Source organism: Cuculus canorus, chromosome 1 (genome assembly GCF_017976375.1).
Source record: "Cuculus canorus isolate bCucCan1 chromosome 1, bCucCan1.pri, whole genome shotgun sequence".
NCBI classification, from domain to species: Eukaryota; Metazoa; Chordata; class Aves; order Cuculiformes; family Cuculidae; genus Cuculus; species Cuculus canorus.
The window spans coordinates 11,342,588-11,365,935 of NC_071401.1; the positions used below are offsets into that span (position 1 = coordinate 11,342,588).

At 43.0% G+C, this 23,348-nt stretch overlaps 1 protein-coding gene across 2 annotated transcripts in view; it reads left to right on the forward strand.

The window, feature by feature from the left end:
• The first annotated feature begins 2,077 nt into the window (after window positions 1-2,077).
• Window positions 2,078-23,348, forward strand: part of SESN3 (sestrin 3) — a 42,060-nt gene continuing 20,789 nt past the window's right edge. For both annotated transcript variants that reach the window (XM_054080794.1, XM_054080801.1), the window contains exon 1: window positions 2,078-2,275. In XM_054080794.1, the coding sequence (XP_053936769.1) occupies window positions 2,183-2,275 (93 nt within the window). In that variant the 5' untranslated portion in view covers window positions 2,078-2,182. The remainder of the gene's footprint in view (window positions 2,276-23,348) is intronic.

The following is a 23,348-nucleotide window of genomic DNA, read 5'->3' on the forward strand; positions in this document are numbered from 1 at the left end:
AAGCACATCACAGCCCTCCAGCAGCTTATTTACAACTGTTTTGACAGCAGAAACTGTGAAAACACCCCAAATCTCCTTAGAAATCTCAGTTATAATATTATGCTTTCACGACAAACCCAAGTCAATGTATACTGTCATCTTTCACAACGGGAATTACATGACGTTCATGACGTAACAAACAAGCTTTTATTGATATTGGAGGGACTAGATTCATAGAATCAGAGTAATTTGGGTTGTAAGGGACCTTAAAGATCATCTAGTTCCAACTCCCCTGCCCTGGGCAGGGTCATCCCACCAGACCAGGCTGCCCAAGGCCCCTTCCAACCTGGCCTGGAACACCTCCAGGGATGGGGCAGCCACAAATTCCCTGGGCAACCTGTGCCAGTGCCTCACCACACTCATAGAATCATAGAATCACCAGGTTGGAAAAGACCTCTTAGATCATAGGGTTCAACCATTCCTATCTGCCACTAAACCAAGTCCCTGAGCACCTCCTCTACCCATCTTTTAAATACCTCCAGGGACGGTGACTCAACCACCTCCCTGGGCAGCCTCTGCCAGTGCCCAATAACCCTTTCTGGGAAAAAAAAATTCCTGACGTTCAGTCTGAACCTCCCCTGGCACAGCTTGAGGCCATTCCCTCTTGTCCTATCACCTGTCACTTGGGAGAAGAGGCCAGCACCCTCCTCTCTACAATCTCCTTTCAGGTAGTTGTAGAGAGCAATAAGGTCTCCCCTCAGCCTCCTCTTCTCCAGGCTAAACAACCCCAGTTCCCTCAGCTGCTCCTTGTAAGACTTGTTCTCCAGTCCCTTCACCAGCTTCGTTGTTCTTCTCTGGACACACTCCAGAGCCTCAACATCCTTCTTGTGGTGAAAGGCCCAGAACTGAACACAGGATTCAAGGTACAGCTTCACTGGTGCCGAGTACATGGGCAGAAAAACCTTCCTGGACCTGCTAGTGAAGAAATTCTTCCGTATGTCTAGTCTACATCTGCCCCTCTCCAGTTTACACCCGTTCCCCCTCTTCCTATCACCACGAGCCTTTGTAAACAGTCCCTTCACAGCTTTCTTGTAGCCCCTTCAGGTACTGGAAGGCCACTCTAGGATCTCCTCTGAGCCTTCTCTTCTCCAGGCTGAACAACCCCAACTCTCTCAGCCTGTCCTTATATGGGAGGTGCTCCAGCCCTCTGATCATCTTTGTAGCCCTCCTCTGGACCCGTTCCAGCAGCTCCATATCCTTCTTATGTTGAAGATTCCAGAACTGGACACAGTACTCCAGATGAAGTCTCACAAGAGAGGCATAGAGGGGCAGAATCCCCTCCCTCGCCCTGCTGGCCACGCTTTTTTAGATGCAGCCCAGGATACAGTTGGCCTCCTGGGCTGTGAGCAGCCACTGCCAGCTCATATCAAGCTTCTCATCCACCACTGCTCCCATTAAAGCCCGTATATGCATATTTTAAATCGAAAGCTGAAGAGCACATAAACAAGGAAAACTGCAGCGATGCTATGATGTAAAAGAAGAGGCTCACACCCCAGCCCTCCTAGGCTGCAGATTATAGATCTCTCTCCGTCCTAATTACACGCTCCATCCCTGCGCATTAGCATGGAGCCTAGAAAACCTGAGTCATCACTTCTAACCACCCTAAGGACCCAAAGCACAGGCGCTCGCATGCGCGTCTCCAACCTCCCCTATAGCGAACTCGCAGCCCCGTCCCGACACGTGCAACCCGCCCGCCCCCTGCCCGCCCCGGGCACCGCGGGGGCGTGGCCTGCTTTGCATCCGGCGCGACGAGTCCCCCCGATTGGCCAGAAGAAGGCACGCGCCGAGGCGCTGGCCACTCCCCCTTTCCCCAACGCTGCCCAGCGACGCGGGCTGGGACCACGCCCCCTTGTCTCCGCCCCCCTGCTCCTAGGCTGCCTGGAGACGGGAGCGGTCCGAAGCTCTTCTCATTGGCCTGCGGGCGGGAGCGCCCTGCGATTGGCTGGTCTGGGCATAGGTGGGCGTGGCGGAGAGCGCTGATTGGCGGAGCGCGCAGGGGTGTGCGCTGGGGGGGGACTGGGGAGGCAGCGTCCCGGAGCTGGGGGTTGGCGGCGCGGCGGGATGGGGGCGGCCGGCGGCGCGGGGCGCTGAGCGGCTCGGAGCGGAGCTCAGCCCTGCCGCCTACCCCCCGACACGGGACAGCATGAACCGCCTTGGCTCCGGCCCCGTGGGCAGCGCCGCCGCCGCCACCGGGCAGTACCGGGTGTGCGGGAACTGCCGGAAGGTGCCGAGACAGGTACCGAATGGGGGGCGGTGATGCTGGGATGCTGGAGCTGGGATGCAGGGATGCTGAGCTCGGGGGTTCGGTGGGACTTGCCGGGAGGTGACGGGGGGGCAGGCAGCCCCAGGGGGTGCAGAGGGTCCCGCACCCCTCGGGGTGCTGTCACTGTCCCCCCTGTCCCAGGCTGCACCCCTAAGGTGGGATTTACCATGGAATCATAGAATCGGGTTGGAAAAGATCTCTTGGATCATCGAGTCCAACCATTCCTATCTGCCGCCAGACCTGAACACCTCGTCTACCCGTCTTTTAAATAAATTTGGGGGTGCTGGGCTCGACTTCCAGCAGCCCTTGGAAAGTTTATCCCCGCATCTCAAAATCCATCCCCGAGCTGCTGCTCTGCGCGGGGCACCCGCAGGCTGAGCTTTCACCCAACGTACAAAAAAACACCCCCAAAAGCCGCTGTTTCCCCCCTATTCCCACGTCCCTGTGTGCTGCAGGAGAGGGGCAGCACCCGGACCCCTCTCCCCAGCCCAGGAGCTTTGTGTTCGCCCAGCGCCAATGAATTAAAATCGCTGAGCTCTGCAGAGACGCCCAGAGGAGTCCCAGAGCCCGAGGTGAACCAAAGCCATCCTGCTTTTCCCTTTATTTTAATTCCATCTCTCCCTGTACCTTTTGCACCAGATTGCTTCTCGCAAATACTAAGAAAGCCCATAAGTCAATGAGCTCAAATATTTGCGCTCTTTGTCCAAAAAACTGTTTTTCTTCCTCTGTGGGTCAGGCCAAGTGCCAATCAAAGTTGTTTTTCAAGCCTCTCTTCCCTGCAGTAGGACTGCTTTTTTTTTTTCTTTCTCTTTTTTTTCTTTCAAGGGTTTGGTTTTTTGAAAGGAGGTGTGGATTTAGGGGAGGAGGGGAGGAGGAACGTTAAAAATCACTCAGAGAGAGAAGCCCATCTTAAAAAATCATGTTTTTCGAATATTTTAATGGAAACAAAATCTTATTAAATGTGCATGCTTGGTATGTGCAGTTATTTTTTCCATAAACTCTTGGATCATGTTACAGTTGATACTTGGTGCTCAGCTCTTAGCTCAGCTTGCGGGAGATGTAATGGATCAGAGAAGCATCAGCAGAGTCTGATTTTTAACTGTTTCGTTGCAGGATCCACTCTCTTATTGACTTTAATTCACTAGCATTGCTGCTTTAAGAAAAGCAAGTACTTAAAAGAGAGAAGTTCTGTGGGGTTAAAGCCTGAAACAGCTTCAGACTTGACATATGTCTAAAGACATACAAATTAACCGGTGCCAAATATGTCTGTGGAGAAAGCAGGGAGGGAGCTTGCTTTGTTCTGCCAAATAATCAAAATGTTTTGTTGACAAATAAATTGGTGCTTGACAGTACTTGTAGATCTAAAATTAAATTAAAATGGTTGATTTTTTTTTTTCTTTAAGACATAGTCTTAATTTGCCGGGTAGGACTTTTTTTCTGTACCTCTTTAATACTGGGGGGGAAGCCACAGGACTAGATGTTACTTTTCTGGTAACAGGAAACTTGCCATATTAGATTTATTTTTTTATTTTATTATTTTTATTTTATTTTTATTATCTTTTTAAAGTAATTCGGGGAGGATGGTGGTAGAACGTAAGTACTTGGTTAGGTCTGTTGAGGAAGGCAGCTCACCACTGCCCTGCTTTGTGGTCATTTTGACTACTTTTGTTGCAAAATTGGGGAAAATAAAAAGAAATTGAGCAGCAGCCTGTGAAACCTTCTTCAAATATAGGTGTATTGTGCTTGCAGAGGTTGTACGAGGACATTGTTACATGTGTTTTATGCTGGACAATAAACATAGAAGTACAAATCTTCTGACTACATCTGTAATTATTTAAAAGTTGCTGTCATAAAAATCCCTGTAAATTTTAACCTTTTGCCCTTCATAGCAAGGATGCAAGTAGAAAACAGGAAAAAAAAAAGGGTTGGTGGAAGTGAGATGCAAATTTGACCCGAGTCTCAGTGTAATAATCTTCAGATAAGTGCTGCCTCATCTGTTCTTTTGATGGTAGTGTTCCATTTTTTTAATGCTCATGTGATAATGTACTGGAAAAATGATTGGCCTTAAAACATGTTGAATCTCTTCTGCCCTCCTCAGTCTTAAGTATTCATTTGAAGCCACTTTAATGCAATTTAGGTAATGCTTGCTTTCAGAATTATAAGGGGCAAAGCAAGCTTTCTCCTTGGTGGTGTGTAATGAAATTTGAAGTAGTCTTGACAGTTTTGGGCTTTTCACAGTGAAGGTAAGTTTCTTTGTCAACAGAGAAACAGGAGAAGCTAGATGCGGTACTTTAGTTTTCAGCTAATTTCAAGTTAATCAAAATTATATTTGATTATGGGAAGTTTCATTATAGTAGAGCTAGAAACTTGCTAAGCATTCGTGGGTTAAATTTGCCTATGAGGAAGGTTTTTCATGTAAAAAAGTTACAATTTCCGCTTGGGTTTATTGTTATGGGGCAGTTTAAATAACCAGATCTACTTGCAGAACAATTGCTGCTAATCAGAAGGGCTTAGACAGTCATAGATACTACAGCTACGTCATTATTTGATTGAGAAAAAAAAAAAGGCAACAAGACAACCTGCTATAGGTGATGCTGATTTGGATTTGGTCCGTAAGCTTGTTGAACAGATGACAGAGACTGATGCTTTGACTCAGCTTAAAATAAATGGAAGAATGAGCAAAACGAGATCAGTAGCTCCGCTTTGGGGGTTGGGTGGGCAGGCTTTGTAATGAAACCGTGCCAATATCAGTGTGGAAAAGTGTTTAAAATGGTCTATGAGTGCTGCAGCCAGGTTGTTCCTAGAGGTGGCCAAGAGTTGCTGCCATTGCAGTGACCGGGACAGCCTCCAGCTCTCACATCTGAAATTCCAGCATGTGGGGGGAGTCCCTGGGTTGGGGAGCTCTGAGATGTTGTTCTGGCCAGGGTGGGTTGGAGTCTGATGGAAACCCAAGGTTCTCCTGTCTAAACAAAATCAATAGCCCAAGCAAGCAAGAAGAGAGTACATAGAAAGGAGTAAGTATTTCTTTGAGCAAATAACTGCTTCAGAAAGGCTTTAGGAATAACCAGCAAGTCTTCAGGGAATGGAAAAATCCTGATACATCAGGATCTGTAGGAATAGGGAGAGTTTGCCAAGCTTAGTTGCAAATTGCAAAGAATGTGAAATAGAAGGTTCTTTTAACATGTACATACAAGTCAATAGAATATAAAAGAAAATGAGCATAAACATGGTTCCAGGATTAAGTATTTGTTTTGTTTTAGATTTCAGTGAGGGCAATACAAGAGAGAAATACACTGGCAAAATGGGTAGTAGGGGCATGTGGTTTATAAGCATCTGTCGCTCTTGGCAAGGTGGATGTGAACCCAACTTAGCTGACCCTCCTGGCTTGAGCCAGTCTCTGTGCTGGAGTCCTGGATAAAGGTATACGAAACCCAGGATTGGTTCCCATTTTTCACTGACCTATCCAATGAGGGTGATCCTAAGAGAAGGAATGGCCATCAACATGATGGACGTAATTTCTAGTGCTCCTTACTTCCCCATCCTAGTTTCCTTCTTGAGCAGGAGTCTCAATAGGGTACAAGTTGCTAAAGCAAATGTTGACAGAAAAGCATACAGATATTTGAAAAAAATCTGTACGACATGATACCGCCAGAAGTAGGTCACACTAGACTAATGTAGTAGTCTTCTGTTGATGAGACATCTGTTAATGTCCTCTTCCAAAAGCTACGGATGGACTAAAATTTGACTTCATTAATTAAACATCTCAAGTAATGTCAAAGGTTGAGCTCCTTGCTGCACTTGCAGCAAATCCCAGAAATTTGGGATTTAGTAACAGAACGTGGTCTAAATACCCAAAGATTTAAGTGGGTTTGAAAAGTATTTGGACAAATTAATAACAGGAAAAAATAGATCGGACCTGTAAATAGGAAGTAGCGATGCATTCTGATAAAGTTTCTGTATGCTTTCCTGGCTGTTACAGGTCTGCTGTTGCCCGCAGGTAGTGACAGGTTGCTGGGCAATAGAGACCTTTGATCTGACATGTTTCGTCTATTCTGTTCCTGTTAATTACAGGGGTGTGATTGGGAAGTCGGGGGAGTGAGGATGGTGGGCTGTGCTGAAAGGAGAAGTCACTGTATTGAGAGGAGACTACCTGTGGGTTTTCAAGGGATCAGTTTTGACATTAATCTGGTTTAACACTGTCCCGAATCACAACATGAGTGTGACTCTTTCTTAGAGACACACACATGGCACAAGTGGTAAATGTTGGTCCAGGGAAATATATTTCATAGAAAACAGGGAGACCTTGAGCGCTAGTGTGTTGAGAGTTGAGGTGAAATCCAGTAGTATGAAATGGAAGACTTATAGACTTGGCTATTTGTTACTCATAACTTTTGTTAAAATTATCACCTTCCCTGCTTGAGAGAGTTTGATTTGTTCAGCCTAGAGAAGAGGAGGCTCCCGGGAGACCTTATGGCAGCCTTTCAGTACTTAAAGCTGGGGAGGGACCCTTAATCAAGGAGTGCAGTGATAGGACAAGGGGTAATGGTTTTAAGCTGAAAGAGGGGAGATTTAAACTAGATATTAAGAAGACATTTTTTTACTGTTAGGATGGTGAGGCGCTGGAACAGGCCCCATCCCTGGAGGTGTTCAAGACCAGGTTGGATGAGGTTTGAGCAACCCAGTCTAGTGGAAGTTGTCCCTGCCCGTGGCGGAGGGGGTGGAACTAGGTGATATTTAAAGTCCCTTCCAACCCATACCATTCTGTGGTTCTATGATTTTATAAGAGCAGCTCCTTGGAAGGAGCAGGTAGAAGACATCAGTGTGCAGGAGGACCGGCAGCTTAATGTCAACTTGAGAACACCGTCATTGGGGAGTACAGGGGCCAGGAAGGATGGAGCCTAATTAAATAGGGATGGAGGTGAGTTGTTTGGGTGCTCGGAGAAACAGAATATTGATTTTGCAAAAGGAAACTAAGGGAGTTTGCTTTTTTAAACCATCGGAAACAAAGGCTGAGAGGGGATATGATCCTTGTCTATAAATCAATCTGATGGTAAGAGCCAGTGAGGAGAAATGAGCTCAAGAGCAGATGGGTGTAAAATGGGCCTACATGGATTTAGGCTGGAAATTTAAGGCGTCCAGCAGTATGAGATTGTGGAATAATTTGTTCTAGATCTCTAGATCAAAGGAGCAAAACAGAGATGGCAAATACTTAAGAATGCTTTCCACGAGGCACAAGAGTGCTCAGTCCCCATCTGTAGGAAATAAGGCAGGAATGGGAAGAGACCAGTGTGGCTGAGTCGAGCCCTGCTGGTTAAACTCAAGAACAAGAGAGAACTGCACGGGCAGTGCAAGCAGGAACAGGGAACCTGGGATGTGTGTAGGGACGCTGCCCAGTTGTGTAGGGATGAGGTCAGGAAAACCAAGGCGCAGCTGGAGCTGAACTTGGCAAGGGAAATGGAGACCAACAAGAAGGCCTTCCACAGGTACGTCAATCAGAAGAGGAAGGTTAAAGAGAACATACCCCCACTAATAGCACTAATAGCTGGAAATGGTGACCTCATATCAACAGACAAGGAGAAGGCTGAGGTACTTAACAACTTTTTAGCCTCAGTCTTCACTGATAACCGCTCTCCTCACCCCTCCTGGGTCACGGGACAGCGAGATGGTGACTGGGGGTAAACCCCCTCCCACAGTAGAGGAGGATCAGGTTCATGACCGCCTTAAGAACCTGAACATTTGTGAGTCTATGGGACCTGATGAGATGAGTCCCAGAGTCCTGAGGGAATTGGCAGATACGGTTGCCAAGCCACTCTCCATGATATTTGAAAGGTCCTAGCAATCAGGAGAAGTCCCTGGTGACTGGAAGAAAGGTAACATTGTGCCCATTTTAGAAAGGGTAGAAAAGACTCCACTGGGAACTAGCCACCTGCTAGCCTCACCTCTGTGCTTGGGAAGATCATGGAACAGATCCTCCCAGAAGCTATGCTACAGCACATGGAGGACAGGGAGGTGATTAGTGGTGGCCAGCATGGCTTCACCAGGGGCAAATCCTGTATGACCAATGTAGTGGCTCTGTATGATGGGGTAGCTGTAGCAATGGACACAGGTAAACCAATGGATGTGATCTACCTGGACTTCTGTAAAGCCTTAGACACGGTCCCTCACAACATCCTTCTCTCTAAACTGGAGAAATATGGATATGATGGGTAGGCAGTCAGTGGATAAGAAACTGATTGGATGGTCATATTCAAGGAGTAATGGTCAATGGCTCAAAGTCCAGATGGAGATCCGTGACGAGTGGTGTCCCTCAGAGGTCCATACTGGGACCGGTGCTGTTTGATATTTTTATCAATGATATTGACAGCAAGATTGAGTGCCCCCTCAGCAAGTTTGAAGATGACACCAATCTGAGTGGTGTAGTTGACACACTGGAAGGACGGGATGTCATCCAGAGGGACCTGGAAATGTTGGAGAAGTGGGCCTCTGAGAACATCATGAGGTTCAACAAGGCCTGGTGCAAGGTCCTACACCCGGGTCGGGGCAATCGCCATTTTTGGTACTAAACTAAGTACATTTAAACTAAGTAACATTTTTGGTACTAGACTAAGAAAGACATAAGGAAGAATTTCTTCACTGGGATGGTGATGAAGCACTGGCACAGGTTGCCGAGGGAACTTGTGGCTGCCTCGTCCCTGGAGGTGTTCAAGGCCAGGTTGGATGGGGCCTGATCTAGTGGGATGTCCCTGCCCGTGGCAGGGGGGTTGGAACTAGATGACCTTTAATGTCCCTTCCAACCCAAACTGTTCTATGATTCTGTGATCTGTTGCTTTCAAAAAAGCACCTACTTTTAAGATAGAAAAATGTGATAACGTCATTAAATGATGCTGTACTTACAATAGCACTAGCCTAGACTCGGGGAGCTGAGATCATATCCAAAAAGAGAAAAAGAAGAGGCACTTTCATTCACTTTATTGTGCTGTGTGGGTGAGTAGCCCAAAAGTGAACCGAAAATAGTCTGATGTCAGGTCTCATAAGCTAAAATATGTGTCGCCGTAAGTCACGAAGGTGTGTGGAGATACTGCTGCCTGTTCTGTGGAAATAAGAGGCCTTTCAAGGATGTTTCTACTGTTATGAAGAAAGTCAACCTGGTTCAATCTATTCTGCACACAACGAAATGAAGCCTATGCTTGGAAAACACATTGTTTTTTCCACAATGCAACATCTTTGTCATCAACTTGCATAGGCTTTGGAAAACTGATAACAAAGTTGACTGTCACAGAGAATCTGATTTTGTGAAATCAAATGTCTTCCGTAGTTTGACCGCTCTTAATAATATTCTCATCATGCTGTAGTTGGCTTAATTTATAATTGCCTAGATGGCTTTAAATCTCTGATGAGCCTCTTTTTAAAGGAGTTCTCAAAGTGATTTGCAAACTCTAGCAGGAAAACCTGGCTCTGTTTTTATTGGCTCTAATTTTAGCAACTTTCTGTTGTGTAAAGCACGGTGTCTGCCTTCGGTATTTGTGTCTTCAGTCCCCTGGAGCACTGCCATGGTGAAACCAGCTCGGGTCACTCCTTCACTATCCCGCATGAGATAGACAGGTAGAGGGAGAGTATGGGTCTCCGAGGGTCCGAAATGTTAAAGCTGTAAACCAAGAGCAACAAAATCAACCTTTTAGGGTAGTTAAGGTTGTCAGCAGCAGGCCCTTCACCTTTGTAATGTGTTCTTACTTTCCTTGGAAGATTTGCATTAAAAAAATCCGGCTTAGAGAATAAGATTCTCTCCTGTGAAATATATGTAATGAAAATCCAGAGATACCATGATTTCTCCCCTTCCCAGTCCTCAGGAGTCTTGCATTAATTTGTATCTCTTCATAGTCTGACCCTTTTCAATTATTGTTCTCCCATCCCTCTGTGTAATTATTGGCTTCGCTGCCTGGAATCGGAGCACACTATTTGCTCTTCACATGTGTGTGCTGGTCTTGAATGTTCTTGGGTTCTTCCACTTTTGCCTTAAAAGCTAGCGTAAAAACTTTTCCTTGTACCTTTCTAGTCTTCTGTGCTGAAAATGAGAAGGCAGAACTATTAAATTTTCATTAGACTTGTAATGAGAGTGGCATGAATGAAATGAACCTCTGGTGAAGGACGCTGTTTTGCAATGAAAAGCTGTAAGAGGTGGCCTGGTAGGAACCGCACTCATTTGGAATAGTCACTTTTATTTAAAAAAAAAAATAAAAGCAAAACCACACTCTTCCCTGAATTACAGGGAGGGAGTGGAGGCAGGAAGGGATAGAAAGTGGGGAGGAGGATTTTCTTCAAAAGAACTTTGAGGTTTACTGTTGGGAGTGGGTTAGCCAAGCGTGGAGGCTGTCCTCTGTTAAGACTTAATGCTGCTGGTAGGAGTGGTGTGTTGCATTAGCCAAATCACAGGCTGTGGTTTGGAGATGTGGACTCTGTGAGCATTTGCTTTAAATTTATGCATATTATTTAATTAGTGCTTCAAATTTCACTTATTTTTAAATGGTGGTGTTTTGAAATCTGAAAAAAAAATAATATGGTTCGTTAAGCATCTTTGTTTTTTCCTCTTTCCTGCATTGATGAGTGAGCTGTTAATACTCATTTGGTTCTTTATTTGAACCTTTTTTTCTGGCTAGAGAGATTTGAGGGAGAGTAGATAGTGGTATAATTCTTCCCTGGCTTGGCATAGCTACGGGAGCTAGTCTGGAGATTTTATTATCAGATTTCCATTTCCAGGCCTGGAGAATAAGAAGGGATCGCAAGCGTAGTTTGCTTGGCCGTGCTGAATATTGGCTTTTGTCTAAGTGGGTCAGGATAGACTGAGGGGAAAAAGGGCGTTTTGAGTAGAAAAGAAATTCAAATTGTCAGAAGGGAGACCTCAGTTAATAGAACTGCACATCATCAGCTTTGAAAAAAACCTGTACAGAAATAATTTATGCTATTTAATTTCTCTGTTCTTTGCAGGTGTTCCTGTTTGTATGCAGAGGTCCTTCCCACTGTTGTCTCTGCAACCCAGCCTGGTAGTCTGTGCACTTTAAGTAGAAGCTGTAGGGAGTGTAATATGGATGACTCAAATATCTTGTGAAATTCCATTACAGGGAGGCAGGGATATTCTCCACAAACAGTATTTTTCTGACTGTTTATACTGACTGTTTATCTGTCAGTCAGTCTACTGAATGCAGTAGGGATAGTTTAAGACATTTTATGGGGTTCTCAGTATGCCACCCTGGGCAAACTAGTGTTGCTGATAATAGGGGAGGCAGTGAACAAGCATTATTAATGGTAAATGTTTCTCTTAACCACCAGTTTGAAATTTTTATTATAGGATGCTTCTTGCATATCAGACATAGGATAACTATCAGCTGGGTCAAAATACCAATGTAGGTGATAGTTAATATTATGTGTTTAGGATGGTGAGAAGCTATTTTGCTCTTGGTATAGACCGTATCAACCATTGATTTATTAAAATATCTCCATTATCGTGTCTTATTTAAACTGAAAGTTTTCAAGCACAAGCTGTTTTTCTTCTAGGGCACAGAGCCTGTGACAGTTGGGGACTTAAATTAGGGAGGGGCTGAACAGGGTGTAAGTGGTGGTACCCAGGGTAAGACACAGAAGTCAGTGCTCTTAATCTAGAACAACATCTTAAATCTTTCCTGAATGTCCCTGGTTATCTGAATTACATTAAGATAAATAAACAGATGCAGCCTCCTGATTAAACACCTGGTTTTTTTCCCTTGTTAATGACTCTTTACAATTCCTTTCAAAGTAAGGATCTTGTTTTTTTTTAGACTAACAGTGGATTTTTAATGGATTCTGATCTCAGCACTCATCCTAATGAACTTGGTAACAGTGCAGTTCCCTTTCCTCAGGGGGTCAGGTGGGAGAAAATAATAATGGAGAGAAACATGAAGTATCCCTGGCTTCAAGTGTTGTGAATAGGCTGGAGCTGAAGCAATAAGCCTACATCACACAAGAAGAAAGTTCCTGATGGACTTGCTCCATATTGTGTGGTCAGTGTGTGGACCGCCCTTTGGGTTGTGGTTTAAGTCTTCCGACGTAGACAAATGTTAGGTTAACATGTATGAAAGGTAGGAAGAATCACATTCTTGAGAATTATGTGGAACCATAGATCTCCATTATCTCTTCAAGCACAGAAGACATTTGGAAGTAAAGTAAAAGGTGACCTTAAAATCAGGTTTTCATGTGTTCACAATGAGCAGTAAACTCATAATCAGTTTATCTTAGTTGCTGAGCTTCACAATGAAAATGCATAATTTTCTATCTGTTTTAAAGTGTATTAAATTTGAACATGGATTTGACATGAGACTAGACAGAACTGTAAATTCTTTGAGAGTCAATTGATAGTTTAAAGGATCGATTAAATTCTTCATTAGAAGGGAGAGATGGTTGCAAGGATGATTCCTCACTTAATGTCACACAAAAATGAACATTAAATGTGACTTGGAGGTTACTCGGGAATTAAGAATTTGTGCTTCTGAGCAATTGCTGATAGCAGAGAAATATTGACTTTTTTGGTGTAAACCATTCTTAGAGCAGTATAGAACTTACTTAAAAATCATACTTTATCTGTCTCTGGGCTGTTTATTACTGCATTGAATTTGCTCTGGCTGATACCAACAAAAGAAGTGAAAGCCAGCATATGTTCTCTCCTCTGTATGAATTGCACAGTTAAGAAGTATTTAATAAGACAGTATCTTAACAGTGTTGGACCTAGTTTAATAGCATGTGCTTGTAAATAAGTTTAATATCTCCTGCTTCAGCATGTGGTGAAGGGAATAGAGTTACCCTATTGGCTAAATGTATCTGGAGGGGTTTTGGCCATATGGTTCTAAATCTGTTCTAATGTAATTATCCCTATTAACTAAAAAAAAATAAAAAATATTCCCTCTGAGTTGATTGACGTTCTTCTCAGTAAAGCACCCTCACTGCTGATTAGAAGTGTGGAAATAGTAATTTGTTCTAGCATTTAGGAATTTGATTAGACGTCTAATGAAATGGAGTGCCTACACGCTGTCTAAATATTCTACCTGACACCAGTTGGATCTCATCCAGCGTGGAAGAACACTTGAAATGTTCCTTTTCTACAATATGTTTTGTGTCTTGAAATCAACTGTGCTGCCTGCATGCAAATGCCCACTGGCTGTTCAGCGGGCAGAATGAACCTTGACCCTTCCTGGAAATCAGCATCAGGATTTGATTATTCCACTGAGCCTTACTGCAGTAACTAGCTTGGAGTTAGAAAATTAAAGCAGCCGTTTATGTGGAAACAGCAATCCTACTAACTCTGTAAGCTGCACTTCAGAGTGACTGCACACATACATTATACATAGTATGAAGTGTATGTGAGGTAGAAGCATGCTGTTGAAGTTCGCAAGTTGTCATGATTCTTCTGTAGAATAGGTTGCTAACAGCACACCAGAAGTGAAAATTTAAAGGTAAAGCATCACATTTCTCTCCCCATTATGAGCTGGCTTCTTCTGTTCCCTCCAAAGACTGTCTGGGGCACCCGCTGGGTGCCATGGCAGATGCTCTAGCACCCCTGTTTTAAGTCATCTTTAACTCAGTTGCAGCAGGTTTTGCTCAAGAGCACCACTGCCAGAAAACTCTGAATCAGGACTCTTCATTAGCATCCTGCAGTGGAAACTTCCAGTCCCTCGTTGTAGGAAACACATTAAAGCAGCACTTAGAGTGCACGATGTTCATTAGTCAACAGTTCATTTTGAGTGGTTAGCTTCTCCCTCTGAACTACAAAAGATAAGTTTTAATTCATCTGAGCTAGAATCAGATATAGCCTTTTGTCTTCTTCCTTGTATTTCTTTAATTCTGTTTCTCCACCATATTTAATATTTTTACATTTGCGGTCTGCATTTAAACAGATGCAGTGGAACTGTTGAACCAGAAGAACTCCACTAGTTTATGCTGTATTAATGCTTCAGGAGACTTCAGAATTTTTTTTCATCTTCTGTTCCTTCCACAAAACCAAAACAAACTGTTCAATTACATGAGTAGTTTCATTTTTGTGTTACTGGGGAAAGATTGGATGAGGCAGTCGCATCAGGGATCACACAGGTAGAACCTGCTTTGCAATGTGACTTTTATTCCTGCAGTTTAAAACCTGTTGTCTAGCTTCAACACTGATGCTTCTCAAAGTAGTTGGAAGAAAAGGTGTGTTGGTTGAAAAGGTCAGCTGTAGCGTAATTAAAGGCCGAAGCAGCCTGCAGCTAGCATGGTAATTCTTCTGGGGAGACAGTGCTTGGTGCTTGTCACACCTGAGTGGAAGATGAGTGGAAAAAGAGCAGCCTGCACTAAGGGCAGATGTGCTGGAGCTGCCTGTCATGCACAGCTTAGAAAAGCAAAACGGGAATAGAGGTGAAAGGCAGGTCTCCCTCTGTGCCCATGCTCTTTAGGTCACATATGCTGGAGGTGTTAGATAAAGCTGTAGTTACTTGACCTATTTATCCAACAGAAACTTGCAGTACAAGCAAAAGCAGTTTGACTATCCAGTGCAGTTGCTGTTTTGTATGGGACACTCCTTTGGGTTCTGATGTACCTCGTGAATACTTACAGGCAGCATCCAACATGAGTGATTTGTCTTATTGGAAAAGCTAGGTCTGCAGCATAGGTTCTTGTTTCCCAGAGAAGTTGGAATACCCATTGCATTGTCCAACTTCTGTCTGTACAAAGCTAAGCTGAGCGCAAGTAAAGGCTGTGAACGTGTCTTGTAGCATTACTGTGATACAAAGCTCTCAATTTGGGTGTGGTGACTTCATTCAAAAAAAGGGCAAGTAGACTGGAACGCAGTGGAGGGTCTCATTAGGCAATGCATGTTAGTCACCCTTACATAGCTACAGAAGTCTTTATTCAGGCAGGGTATAAAATAAGTGGGTTTACTGTTTTAGTACTAGTTGATGGTGATTTTTTGCAGAGTCATTAAGTCACTAAAATGTAGCCAAAAGTCCTCTTAGTAGAAGTGTCAGCAGTAACCTGAGGAGACAGTAGCGCCTGTCAGCTCTGAGGTTGGAGGTAAATCTGAAGTTCTGCCAATCTATTGGCCTTAGTGACTGTAGAAAGTAGGAATAGCTGATCTGTCTCTGGACACATCTCTGTATTTACATAAAGAAAATATAAATGTAAAATAGAGTTATGAGTCTTCGTGTTTGAAAATCAGCCTCTCTCTTAAGCACTGGCAGGAAAATGCACTAGGGCTTTGCTGCCTCCAGCTCAGCCAGTGTGTTTGGAGGTTGTATCTCAGTAATGACGTACTTTGGTAAGACATAGTTTGAGATGCAAATGTTCTTTAAAAAAAAATAGGAGAAGAAAGAGGAAGACACTGCCTGGCTGCAAGTATTGTTAGGGTCATTTGAGCCAGTCGGTGGCTTTCTAATGTGCTCCTGAGATAACGCCTTTCTCTGTCAGCCTCTTGCCCAAACCTGTCCCAGACTAATCAAACGTAAAACAGTTAGTGTGTCACCTCCTTGCTCATTGTAAAACAGTCTCCAGTCTTTGCAAACAAGACTCCTCAGAGAAATAATTTGCCGTAATTGGTGACTATTTCAGGATTCCTACCAGGTGAAGACTCGCCTGTAGTTTTCCATCTGTGGCCCTAGCACCTGTAAGATTCCTCTGGACTTCTTTCAAGGAGACTGTGTAAGAAAACTTATTTCAGAAAACTCAGAGGCATGGTGTAGATGTCACCTCCTTCTGAAAAATCCTTACAAGTCAACTAATCAAAAAAGGCTTAAACTTCTGTCTTAGACAGCAAGGCTTTTGCTTTTAGAAATTGTACCTTTAGGCTAGAGGTAAAGCATGTTAGTCAGGGAGATTTTATTTTTCATCTGGCACGTTCTTTCTGCTTGAGTCATCAACCAAACAAAGATGGCAAAAAAAGATGCTCCTCTTAAAGCAGGAGGATGTTGCTGCTTTTGGATGTCCAGAGGGACTATCCCTTTACAGGCAGGACCAAGAGAACAGCATCAGCATTCCTCACAGTACCTGAACTGTAACAAAGGTGCTCGGTGGTCATCAATTGTATATGAGCATTTGTCTGAGAAACTTGTGCCAAGGGAGCTGCTCATTTTTAAAAAAGCTTTTCAGTGGATTAACTTTTAACAGTTTAAGGAATGTTGGCTACAAGTTCTGTTTGCTATAAACTAGAAACCTTATGTTAACTCTTGTTTTAATATTTTTGTATTGGCTTGAATTTTAATGAGAACATCTTAGCTAAAGTTCTTTATGGTGAGGTAGCATAGCCAACATCTGCTTATATTCTTCCAGGTAGATACCATCAATGTAAACAAACATCAACTGCCCATCAAGTGAGTCAGGAGGATATGTATTTATATTGTCTTCATAGTTTAACTCTTCAAGGTTTTTTCCCTTCACCCTTTTCAGATCTAAATTGATGTAACTTCTGATGAGGTGCATTCAGAAAAAAAGGAAAAATTAACATTTAGTTCCTAAAACCAGTGTTAGTTAATAACTGAAGTGTAGTGTACTCAAGATTATGAAGTAAATTGTATTTCCCTGTGCTGACCCAGGCACTAAGCAGCTCCATAAAATGGGCTGCATTTTTGAGACTAGATTAGCGCAGTACCTTTTTCTACAGTGGTCCAGTTTACCTAAAACATCTCTTTGTTTGGGTGATGCCAATTCCTATCTACATTAGAATATGTATTTCATTTTTAATAACATTTATAGAATAAGCAGTATTCTTGAACCAATCTGCTACAGATATATAAAAGCATTAGGGCAGGTATAGTGGGTCAAACTGAAACTCAGTGTCCCGTCTCTGACAGTGGCCAAAGGGAGGTGTCTAAGGAGGAATACACAAAATGGAGCAAGTTCATTGTGACAGTCCCTTGGCACTGTCTCCCAATCTCCGAGTATTTGCAGCTTGAAAACTTCCTGAGCTACAGGTTGTTTCTCTTTATTTAATAACCATTCTTGCATTTCTCTTCCGTGAGCTCAAACAATTCGCTTTTATACACATCAACTTGAGGTGTCCGCAGCATCATATGGCAAAGATTTCCACGGCTTATTCGCACATTGTGGAAAAGGTTGAGTACCTCTGCTTGAGCTTGTCACCTGCTGGTTGGTTCCTAATCCTTTTATTGGAAGTGGTAAAAGCGCACTGCGTGGACTGTGACAGCCAGGAGGCAATCAATTAAAATGTCTTTGACATGCTTCTGACAGCAAGCTCAGCAGTTCAGAGTTGCTTTCCAAGACTCAAGCTACTGTGTTTCACAATCCATTGTGGAAAAGATGGCAGAAAGCTCCAGTGCTGAGCTGAACACATTTCCCTCTTTTAACTGGATGAAAGGATTTGTTTTTCTGAATTTTTGCAGGTTACTTCCATGGTTCTTAAGATAGTTCTTGCACACAGATTTAGAATAACTTCTATGATCGTTTTGTACATAAAATGTGTGGGAAAAGCAGTTTGAAACCCCGTATTTCTGCCATCTGCACGATTTTCCTGTGTCTAGGAATAGAATTTGGTTTTATGTAGTACCTAGTAAGTGAAAGATGCTCAGGAGCATGTTTCTGTAGCAGCATATTCTGAGACACCATTTGCTCAGTAGTGTTTTTTATTAAGCTGAAAGTGCTACAAGGACACAGACTTATGAAGAGGGAGCGTTGGCAGGGATACATGGTGAGTGAGTTTCTGAGGCATGGGGCTTCTGCAATTTTACCTTTCGCTTGAGATGCAGTGAAGAAGCACCTGTGATACGCCTCAAGTAATGAAATGGTCCTGTGCAGTGGGTGCACTGCTCTTCTGCTAAACTTTTCACTTTACCACCTTGGTTCAATGGCTCGCACCGGTTGGCTGAACAGGGGAAAAAGCAGAGTGCGTCACCTTCTGCATTTTAAGAGAACAGCTACAAGAGGTGAGAGCCATAACCAAGCACTGGCATTCGGTGGTGAAATATTTGGTGAAATGTAGTGAAAGGGTCTGGAAAGCAGGACTGTGTGGTCCGAGATCTCATAGCTACAGGTCAGACAGCTTTTCACACTGGAAGGATCCTCCGCCTTTGCCTTCTTGAGTTAAATTCTCTGGTTCCACATTTTGTTAGTAAAGATTTTTTTGGTGTTTGGTACTTAGTAAACACGTCGTGTTTGACAGTAGTTGTGAACATTGACTTAACACCTCAGCCAGCAGATGCCTTGTGTGGCCAGGACATCAGTGCAGCCTTATTGCTTCTGATAGCCTATCATGCAAGTAGTCAAAGCTGGGAAGGAAACTATTTTAGCAAGCTGGTGCAGAGGTCAGAGCCCAGCTTCCTCCATGCAGCTGCAGGGAAAGCAAGATGCTAATCAGAGGAGGATATTGTTATTTTTTCCATTAAAGTGCAAAGGTAGGGCTCTATGCTTGCTGTGATCAGACCTCTTTATGATACTGTTTGATCTGAACTGTCTAACTTACTCATTTCCACTGAAAACTCAACAGTGGCTGAATTAACATTTGTCACATTTCTCAAGCAGGTTGTACAGCTGAGTTCCACCTGCCTGCCTTAGGAACTGTTAACCAAGGACTTCTTCAAAACTAGCTTTAAATATTTCTAGAAGAGCTGGAGTTGCGCTAGTGATTGCAGTGTAGGCATAACCTTAAGAGTCTCACCCGTGGTAAAAATCTAAGTCATAGTGTTTTAAGGCATACTGTGCCTGAATTGTGTCTCTCTGTGCACTTTATCATAGTGAACACAATGGCAGTGACAAAGAGGAGAGGTGAGAGAAAGCAGTCTTGATGCCAGTCCCTGGTTAAACAATTCTCCCAGGCTGCTTTTATAACCTGCCTTTAAGTGCAGCTTCCATCCTATAAATCCTTGGTGAGCATGACCTCTGTTGGAATACTGTAACACGCAAGGATGTTCCAGCGTGAATTTCAGTGTGGTCTGGTAAAGGTTTTCATTAAAATACATTGTTGGGGTATTTCGCTGTGTACTGCTCTTATATTAATCTAATATTCTGAACATTTATCGTACTTCTTATGAAAAAAAACCCACAAGCCTCTTTCTCCACAGCAGAAGGATGCCATTATGCCTTTACAGTATGGATGACTGCCATTCAATTTCGCTTGCTCACAAGACATGTATTTTCAGACAATACTCCTATTAAAAATTCGGTAGAGCATTCTTCAGAGTCAGTTCTGCCAGAGATACGATGGATTTACATAACCCTAGGGGTCTTTATCTTTTTTTTTAATATCCACCAGTTATGCCTCTCTGGTTGGCAGTAAGCCAAATAAATCAAATGTGTGTGTTTATGAATTGAGGTATTTAACCATTCAATTGCTGTATTGTAAAGAGGCTATGCTATCAGTAGTTAATTTAGGCCTATCAAAGCAGCTGCTGTTTTATCTGTACTTTCTATCAAACGTTTGTTCTACCTGTTGGCAGTGGTTTGCTTCGTGAATTGAATGGGGAAGTTGATACAGTCTCTCCGTACGAGAACAGAGACCACGTGCATGACCGTGGCTGCTGCCCTTACCCATGCTGAACATACAGCCTTCAAAGCACATGGAACCTGTGCTGGCAGAGCAAAACCGGGCTTGGTTGGATGGGCTATGCTCAGACAGGACCAGGCAGTCCTCTGCATGGGAGACCGTGGATTAAAAAGTATGCCATGCTACTTCAGAGACTCTTCATTAGCAAGCAGCATTGCTGTCCTGGCTGATGGTGAGGCAGATTAACTGGATGCAGTTTGGGCAATTTAGTGGCTAAAGGCTAAGTTCCCTGTGGGAGATAATATTGATCTGTCTCAGTATGTCAGACTTGGTCTAAATCTGAAGGCAGAAGTGGGCCAAGGTACAGATAAAGCAAGTCCCAGCCTAAACCACTGAAGTTTTCCACTGTAGCTTTTGCCCTTGATATCTAATGCTGTTGAAACATAGAAAATGCTCCTCAGCTGTGCCTGTAGTTTTAAGTCATCTTGACGGTCACAAGACCCAGTGTCCTGAGGGCATTTCATGGGGAGCATACAAGCTCCAGTGTTACTATTGGGTGTGCAGGGAGGGAAGGAGGTGAGGTTCTTCATGGGCTGATAAGGGAGAAGCTTTGTTTCTCACTGTTTTTTCTTCTTTGTTTTTGAAGACCATTTGTTGTCTGCTGGTGGTACATGTCTTGCTTAGGTTCAAGTGTGACTTGATTAGCCATGGATTCCTCTTAGTATATGGAGGAAAACCAGGCCTTTGCATGGCACAGTTGATCAGATCAGGTTAGACATCACCTTTCTTTTTCTGCAGTGGTCCAGCTGGCTAACTGTGATTTGTGTGTCTGTGTTTGATCAGTTGAGATTCATTCTTGGTAGCTAATAAGGATTGGGACATGGATAAGAACTCAGATTTTGAGATTTGGCTTAAACTAGATGGAAGTGAATCTCTACCAACAAGGAAGTGGCTGTTTGTCCCTCATCCTTTTCATGTGTTGATCATCAATGTTTAGATTTGACTGTCGGCACCCTTAGTTGAGTAAATCTTCTTTCTGCTCAGGAAACTCAGCCTTACTTTTCGCAGTTAGACGTACTCTGTACTTCAGTTACATGAACATAAAGTTACAAGTGTCTCTTTTACTTGATATATTCATGTCTATTCTGACAAAAATGCAAAACACAATTCAGGCTTCTTAAATAAAAAAGTGTTTTGCAGCATACCCGTCACTGCGGTGTTTTACTTGCAGTCTTTGCCTGTCTGCTCCCTGTTGCAGTTAAATGTTGGGTTTGTTTAATAGAAATCAGCTCCAGGATAGAGAGAGTGATATGACAGAAGTAGGACTAAAAGAGGACATAGATGTAGGTTTTCTGTGTCAAAAAGGAGAGGTTTTTCTGCCAGAAACTAGGTGTTCACTTCTGAGTTTTTCTCCCATAGGCTGATTGCACTGGTTATCTTCCAAAGATCAGGGAACTGCTGTTGGACTTCTTGCTGCTTGGCCATCCATCTTGTGTTGGGTAGAAATTGCTGCCCTTTGGTTTCTAATTAGTGTTGATTGTGTGCTTAGTAGCTGGTGGAGGGATGGGAACTTGGGATAGGCTTCCTTTTATTGTGTGAAATCCAAAAGGGCTGTAACCTTTTACCAAAGCAAAAGTTCCTCATCAATTGTACTGCACTGGCTCTCCTCCCAGCTGCACCACTTCATCAGCTGTTAGGCACAAAGATGACAAATTCTTAATGTTAAAAGTGACTGGTTTAAGTATTTTGAAACGTCTGTTCCACAAAAAAAGGATTTCCTACTGTTTGACTTCCTCTACTAATTTTCATCTTTGTCGCTTAGTTTGCATTTCTGAAGTTGTACAGTCTGCTAAGAGGAAGAAACCATTGCAAAATCACTTGAAATACCCTTAGATATGACTGTAGGCTAGGACTTCTACTTTGTGAACCCTTAGCATTTTGACATTGTTTGTTCTGAACTTCTCTTTTATTGCTTCTGGAGATATGTCCTGAGTTTAATTACAGTAGTGGATCAGTGGTAAAGAGGAGTTCTGCACTGTCAGCAAATAAAGTGTTGTGCATCATTCATATTAGTCCTCTTCACATTTTCTCTTTTGTCTTTTGTCTTTTCTATCTCTACAGAAGTTTTGTTGAAAAACAGGACACCAAAGTTTATCCTTCAAATGTGTATCCGGATTTTTGAAGTTGCAACACAAACATAATTTGAGATGAATTGCAGATATATTCTGAACCTATAAAGCTTCCAATTTTATTACATTAAGATGCCATAAACAGATTTTTTTTCCTTCAAAAAATGGTACATCAGTAAATGGTGATCAGTAAATTTCAAAATTTCACTGCTTTGATGAATATACATTTTTGTTCTTGTCAGTCTGAACCTTCCAGGAGTATTGACATGTGAAGGCAAGTAAACTCTATCTATTTTGTTTTCTTTTAGTCAGCAAGACCAAGTGTAGCTTTAAATATTATATTAATCCTCTATAAATTTACAAAAAGTATGAAACTTTCCACCTAAAGTTAATTGGATCCATTCTAACTTCTGCCATGTTTCTAAACTGCTCTTCCTCTGACAAAGTTAGGTGGATAAATTAAGATGTAACTTGGTATACATAGAAATAAAGAAAATGCCTCTTGCATCCTAAAGAAAGGTTTGAATAATAGTAGAAGCTATGACACAATGACTCTTCATGTAACTTTTTCTTTTTTTCATGCTTCTGTCTTCAGCAAGGACAGAATTAGCAGACATTCCAGTGTGACTGTAATTTGTATTAGGCATCACTGGCTCTATCAGAGCAAGTGAAGGTAGATTCTGCTCCAGGATCCAAGAACTGAAAGTAGAAATGTGTTCAGTGAGTAATAGTGGGGTAAGAGAAACCAGTTCGTAGGCAGAGTTTAAACCAGTAGCAGCAAATAATACCACATGAGCTAAACTGCACGGGATTTGTGTCTGTCAGACTGAAAACCAAAAGTGGGCTCTAGAGCATCATATTCATGACTGAGTGGTGTATTTTGATTTTGAAGAACTGTAAGATAAATCTGAGACTGGGGCAAAACTGATCCCTTGGGGGAGATTCAGCCCCAGACAGGGAACCCTAAGTTTTCCACTCCCACCCAAGTGTCATGATGGTGGAATTGGCTGAGATTATTGGCACAGATGATAATGTGTAGCAAAAAGACAGAGACCACTGAATTTAAATAAGAAAGATCCTTAGAAATGCTAGATGGAAGCAAAATTGCTCATAGATTACAATGGAAGAAAAGGTGTAATAAGTAAGAAATACATACTCATCCCCTTCCCCCCCCCAAAAAAAATTCCTGCTTGTTTAGGAAAAACTGTTTCTTCTTCAGGAGAAGCTAATTTTGGGATACCCTCAGGATTTATATTTGGTCTAGTGCTGTTCATTATCCTGATGTCTTTATAGCGGCAGCAGTTTTTCTTGGAGTGGAGGCTCTGAATCCCATCATGAGTGTTTCCCAGTCGCTTGCACTGCTCTGGGAGGTTAAATTGCCACAGGTTGCAAAATTCCCGCTTGAGGTGCAAAATGTTTCTTCCCAGTTATTTTT